The sequence below is a fragment of the Morone saxatilis genome, unplaced genomic scaffold (assembly GCF_004916995.1).
Source record: "Morone saxatilis isolate NCDOM2014 unplaced genomic scaffold, NCSU_SB_2.0 Contig17, whole genome shotgun sequence".
Lineage (NCBI taxonomy): Eukaryota > Metazoa > Chordata > Actinopteri > Moronidae > Morone > Morone saxatilis.
In genome coordinates, this window is record NW_023339729.1 from 17,737,351 (window position 1) to 17,744,445 (window position 7,095).

General features: G+C 34.4%; 1 protein-coding gene across 1 annotated transcript in view; it reads left to right on the forward strand.

Moving 5' to 3' along the window:
* Window positions 1–105: 105 nt before the first annotated feature.
* The window catches only part of LOC118326787 (leucine-rich repeat LGI family member 2-like), an 11,267-nt gene continuing 4,277 nt past the window's right edge, over window positions 106–7,095 (forward strand). The window contains exons 1-6 of the mRNA XM_035659880.1: window positions 106–4,705; window positions 4,899–4,970; window positions 5,151–5,222; window positions 5,649–5,720; window positions 5,871–5,942; window positions 6,632–6,801. Of these exons, the coding sequence (XP_035515773.1) occupies window positions 4,530–4,705; window positions 4,899–4,970; window positions 5,151–5,222; window positions 5,649–5,720; window positions 5,871–5,942; window positions 6,632–6,801 (634 nt within the window). The 5' untranslated portion in view covers window positions 106–4,529. The remainder of the gene's footprint in view (window positions 4,706–4,898; window positions 4,971–5,150; window positions 5,223–5,648; window positions 5,721–5,870; window positions 5,943–6,631; window positions 6,802–7,095) is intronic.

Consider the following 7,095-nt stretch of genomic DNA (forward strand, 5'->3'; position numbering starts at 1 on the left):
AATACATTATCCTGTAAATATACCATTTCTATTACATCATTATTTATTAATAAAATATTCCATTAGGAGTTAATGCCAGTCTGTATAGGGATCTCTACCATTGAATAACATCATTCTAACAAAGCAATTATTTTTTATTTTGTATAATTACAGTTGTAATTAAGATAATGTTAATGTTTAAGTGGTAGCATAATTTTTTTGTATTTAATTACTGGTAAGTATTCTTTTATTTAAGTAAAATTAGTCATAGCACATATTAAATTCTCCATTACAAGTGAAAGCCCTGAAATCAGAATGTTATTTATTTTCAGCAACATGTACTGATAGTATAAGATGTAAAATGTTATATATTATAATAAAGTAATTGTAATAAAGTTATGATGCACTGACTGCATGGTTTTACTGTTGTAGTTGGTTGAAGTTGAGCTAATTTGTAACATACTGGAACTAATCTTACAGACTGAGTTTATTCTATAACAGTGTATCCTATTTTCCAATATGATAGTATTGTTTTAATGTAAAATATAAAATCACAAGTTAATTAGTCAGAATAGCCCCTAAAAAAGTGGTATATAAAGAATATTATTTGCTTCTGACATGTAGTGGAGTAGAAGTATAAGTGGCATGAAATTGATGTACTTAAAATATTGAACAAAGAGTACTTTGAAAACTCATGCTGTGCAGCCAAATACTTACTTATTATTTTTAATTCTAATATAATAATTCTAAAATAATAAAGATCCCAAAGTTTGCAAAGAAACCAAAAATATCAAGCAGAATTTTGGTATGTCAAGGGGTTAATAAGTCAAAATTTTACTTTATTAAAATGATGGGAAATAACTAAATTTGGATTGTTCTTTGTGATATACTGTGAACACTTGTTCAATATATGCATATTTTCAGTATGCTATGTTTGCGTTTCCTGTAGCATCAGACCCAGTAGTCTGATACCGACTACTGAGCCTTCTGCTGCTCCTGAGTGGGAACTGGAGAAGTTTGAGAGCTTGAACACCTGCTGTGAAGCAGACACCGCACCTCTCCAGGTTACCCCCCCTCCTAAACCTCAAGGGTTTCATAGTTCAAAGGGTAAAAGTTCATCTTCTGATTTGAACATGTCATATGTGAGGTAGTTCAGGGGATGTAAGGGATTAGAGTGTTACCCTAAACCACTGATAATGACAATTTACTTGAGGCGGATAAATGATCACTGTGAGTATTTAGGTCACTTTTAACTAACCTGCTGGTGGTGAAGGGTTCAGTACTGTATATTATGAATATCACACATTTAAAGAAGCAACACATTCATATAGAATAATTTGCCATATTGTTTCATGTTAAGGAAAGTTTATTTATGATTAAGTTTATTATTCCATTTATTTAAATAGCCCAAAATGAATAAGACATTTGCCTCAAATGGTTTTATAATCTGTGCAGTATACACCACCTTCTGTCTTTACACCCTTCGATTGTGTTTATTCCGACTTTCAAAAGTGCAAACGGTTGTCTTTGAATTAGTACAGATCACATAATTGAATACATTTTAACCAGGTGCCCTTTATAGATGGTTTAGAAGTTCTAACAGGTGGGTTCTTAATATAATAAATAATTTACAAATTATTTATAGGTCATTAATAAACTATTATCCACAACTTTGGGGTTAGGGTTAGGTTAGGTGTTTATCGCCCTTCAGCATCATTAATATGTTTTTGGTTATCAGAAGGGAAAAAAGATCTGCTGTGTGCTTAAAATTAAAGTCCTAAAATTAGCTTAAATGTATTAATATTTATTATTGGAAAATACAAAATTTGTCAATATTACAATTTTTAACATTTATATTACATAATTACCAAAAATAGTTTTTTTTTACCATGTTGTTCAAATTAATATTTTATAAATCAATAATTAATAAATTATGTATGAACTATTAGGTTTTTAATTGTTACAACCTATAGACCCTTATTGGTGCCTTATTAGTGCACAAATGTACTTATTATTAATATTAAATACATATAAATATTACCATGCTGTGTACTGTAATAATACCATTAGGTTTATATTACTGTCATTACAATTAAGTCTGATTATTGCTGTTGTACTAAAAGACTTAATGGTAAAAGAACAGTAATAATAAGTATTGGATAGCAGAATCAACTTATTTTATAGACTGTTTGTGTTTGTGTTCAGAAACATACTCTTCAGGATTAGTGTAGTGTTTCTGATTAGTAGTTTTAAAGTAGTAGTCCACCATTGTAAGGTGTTGCTGTTTAATTTGTAAGTAACCAAAGGGAAATAAGTTAATTGTATTGTGTCCATAAAGTGGTAAAAACATCCAAAACATGAGCAAAATGTAGTCATTAGTCATGAGTAACATCATCCTGTTCATGAAAGACAAATGACTGGGCCTAAGTTGTTTATTTTACAGAGACTAAATGTTAAAAAAACACTTTTCTACGTGGGTGTTTCCAGTTCCTTAATAAAGTCTTGATGTTTGTCTAGAAAGAAATAGCAAAGAGATGTTTGCTCTGGCGTCATCTGGTTTCAGCTTGCACGTGTCCCGAGTGTTTCAGGGATACTCTAGCCTAAAAACAGCAATGCTAGATGCAGAGCTGTCATAAAATATGCCCGCAATGGCAGACATGTACGGTTGCTCCCTTCTGGCAATGGGTATTTGGTTTCACTGGTGCTCATAAACTACTGGTCCTCCAGCAAAGGTCAGCACCTTGTTAGGACCTGCTGCGACAACTAACAACTATTGTTTAGTAAATACTTCTTTCTATGAGTAATGGTACCATGTGGCATATAAAGCAATGACAGGACATATTTATATTCCAGCTTTAGGGTCATACTCGTGAACAGCAAATACAAAGAATTAGTTAAAATAAAGTGTAACTGTGATTATAATGTAGCAGACAGGAAACTGCAGCCAGTTTAATATAGATTAAATTACTTAATAGACGAAAGCATTAAGGTTAACTTAGTGATAATTTTAGGTTAGAAACTAAAACCCAAGTTGCTCATGTGTATATGTGGAAAAGAATATAAAAGCCAAATTAAAATAATATATGTTATTTGAAAAAACAAATAAAACACAACATTATTTATATTTTTATAATTTCTACACTTTATTGACATCAATTTACTACATTAAGAAAGTAACTGTTTGGTTTATAATCCCCAGTTTATTATGCATTTAGTTGTAATAGTGCCACTACTAAAAATGAAAACAATTAAGAAAATAAACTTAGAATGGAACTGAGAAAGAAAAATGTGTTCTTCTTGTATTTTTTTTTGCCATTTTTACTTCAGTTACACTTGCACTGAAGAAACGTGTTTACATATAGTCCTCAGTTATATTCTGATTTTATTACACATTATAGCACATATATAGCACATATATTCTGTTTAATTAGAGAAGAGAGAGTATATGTGTGTATAAAAGAGAAAGAGACAGACAGTGATGACTCTACCATACAGAAAGTAATAAAAGGAGCATTATCAGGCCTTTTTTAGGATGGTCTATTTCTCTCAAATCCTGTATTTTAAAGTGTAGGATTTGAATATCTACAACTTCCAACCTGAGGCATACACAAGACTGAAGATCAATGCATGAGATTGCATTTTTCTACAAACTTTATACCATCTGAATAAACTGATGCGATAACCACATGAAAACCTGACACACAACCTTAATCTTCCAGCTGTCAGAAATGTGATCAGAAATAAACTTGAAAACCACAAAAGACAACAGATTATTTGTTTGGTTATCAGTAGCTGCCCTCTAATGGTATACTCACGCAACAGCACACATAGACTCACTGTCTGCGCAGGGCTGCAGTCTGTCCACTGTAGAGCTCTTAAAACAGACAGATGACCTCTCTGTTGTTTTCTCGAAGATGAATGCATCAGATTCAAACGGGATAGATGCATCTATCCCATTTAAACTGAGCTGGTAACTGCAACCTAAGGGCAAATATCTGATGTTTTTAGTGAGTGCATTAGAAAGAACACTGGTGATGTGATCTGTGGCCTACAGTCTGACTAGCTATGGGGTTACCGTGTTACTTGTTAATGCATTTTCTTCTTTATGGGACAAGTTAAGTGCTCTGGCATGCAGAACGTGTCACGTGATCAGGTCTGCACGTGTACTTAAACATTGTTAACGCTCTCCATGGTGCTGAATAGTGTTTTTAAGAATCATTTTGGTGTTGTATTGATTTCCCCACCTCGAATGTCACTTAAAAAAAATACGTTTTGTGGCATTAATTCAATTATTAAATACACATATTCATTTTTTTAGAGTTTTTATTCCAAACAAATTGCCATTGTAATTACTGACTGAGTCGATGTTTTTGTTTTTTTTCCCCACCGTCCGAAACTGAAGCAGCCTTCCGGGACGCAGCTGCAGCCGTATCAGCCTGTGTCAGGGTTTTCCACTATAGTGCTGCATTTTGATGTCGCCCAGGCGGGTAAAAGCTGCTGCCAGCACCGACAGCGGGCTCATTTACTGTTATTGATGCTCAAGAGGCAACATGACATCCACTAAGCAGTGGCTACTGGCCGTTTTTGCGCTTCTGTATATTTATGGAGCAGTTGAATCTAAAAGGATTTTCAGATGTCCTTCAGGATGCTCCTGCTCCAAGGAGACGATCATCTGCGTCGGTCCCTCACAGATCCCACGGACTATACCGAATGAGATCAACTCACTGTGAGTAACTAATTGTATTTCTTTTGATAAAGTGGATTTTTTCTTCAGTAAAGAACAAGGCAATCAATGTTGCGTTCAAGGAGGCATTTTACTTGCTGCCCTATGCTCCCCTGCAGAGTTGGCACTTGATGTGTCTGGTACAGAGTGTTAACATCCGAGTTACACTTTGATTTATGTGTGTTTCTTCCAACAGGAGCATGGTAAATGGATCTATTTCTGAAATTACAGAAGGGATGTTTGCACTCATGCCTTCTCTTCAGCTGTTGTAAGTGCAATTTTGTCAAGGGAGACTATCATTGATTTGTGATAAGTAATTGAGATTTCAGGGCTTAGTTTACACACAAACAGAAAAGTAGAATACAGACTTTCTTCTGTCTATCAATGTAATGGGAGACATTTTAATTTCCAGTTTACTCAGTTGTCAGGGTTTGCTTTTCCTTCACAGACTTCTAAATGCAAATTCTTTGAGCACGATTAAAGATGATGCTTTCTCGGGCCTTCCACATCTAGAATATTTGTGAGTATTACTCGACAAACTTGCAATAACATGTTAATATTTGTTGGGGTTTTTTTTGTGATTTTATTTTAATTTTTTTGCATAAGTATATTCACAATTAGATCAAGTTGAATGTTGAACAAGTTGAATATACCACATAAGATCACGTTGCATATTCATGGTAACTGTTTTTAACCTAATTGTTAATAACAGTGTTAAAGGACTGTATAAAATGCTGTAAATGCAACTGCTGATCCTTTCTCCTGCTTCATCCCCACCGTTTAAAACCCAATAAGTTACCCTCCTCAGCCCCATCGATGGGCAAGAAACAACATCTACAGATTTACACAGACAAAAACCTATCTTACATGAAATATTATATGACCTTATGTATTACATTATTTAATTTACTCATATTTTTTTACTTTTTTATTACTCACTGAACAGATTCATTGAAGGGAACAAGATTGAAACGATCACCAAAAATGCCCTTCGTGGCCTGCGAGATTTGACTCATCTGTAAGTCTGCTGTCATTCTCTCTACCATCCATGCAGCATTTGCAGCACCAAAACCTTATTACTACAGAGAAAGACTGATGTTACACCTAAAAAACAGACAATGTCAATAAATGTGCATTTTTATTTGGTCTGTCTGTGTCTCTGGTTTAGATCACTTGCCAATAACAAGATGAGGTTTCTGCCAAGAGATCTCTTTTATGACTTGGATTCGTTACTGGAACTGTGAGTAAGCAGATGTGGTGTCAGCAGTGTGTGTTTGTGTGTGTGTGTGTGTGTGTGTGTGTTGTCTTTTTCCACACTGTGTTCCTAAGTGAAGCTGACTCAGGCAATGTTTTGTGTTTGGCAGCATTAAACCCCCTATGTATGATATGGATACTGATATTAAGTTTTTGTCTCTGTCCTTCTTTGTAGTGTATCACAGGTTTAGAGTGACTTTCATACATAGCTAAAGTTGTTTTTCTTGACAATTTAAATTCATTTTATTCCCAAATTGTTCTTATAACAATGCAAAAGTGCAGATTCAAGAACAATCATAAGAACAATCTTTCCAGCTGAAATTATTCAGGTATTTATCAAACAGTCACCAAGTGTTGGCTAAGAAATTCTGAAATAAAAATATGAAATACTTCATTAAACTAAATCAATTACTGTTTTTTCTTGTTCCTGTACAGTTAACATTTGTATGATCTTTATCTTGTAGCAGATTAGATCCTCTTTAACATTAATATTGGAATCATCATAATGTATTTTGACTATCATGTAGGAGGTATACGTTTAAATTTGACTTTGTTTTGTCACATACAGGAACACCTTCAATGACTTCACTGCACTGTCCCAAGCTTTTTTTGGCATCTCAACCTTCTCAATCTTATTAATATAAACACATTGCCTCTTATCCCTCTGTTGTACAGGGATCTGCGAGGCAACTCTTTCCAGTGCAATTGTGAGAACAAATGGCTGATGACGTGGCTGAAAAACACAAATGCCACTGTATCAGATGTCTTCTGTGCCGGCCCCAGTGACATGAAGGGCAAGCGGCTCAATGACCTTCCTATTCCACCGGGCGAGTGTATTTCCACAGGTAAAATGATGAGTACACATTCAAGGGCTATTATGAAAAGTCTAAGGCACAGCTAAAAATGTCACATTAAAAGGAAGAAAGGAAGAAATCAATCAGTTTAATAATTCAACAGAACACTGCATGCACTATTCTGCACTCAAACAAACAGACTTCAGGCGTGCTAACATGTGTGTCACTAAAAACACTCTCACACACATCCATAAACAACAAGACTATGAAACAGTGAGAGTCTACAGTTACGCTGTGAGGCTGTGCTTAGGCACACCAGTCCTTTCAGAATCAGAATCAGAATCA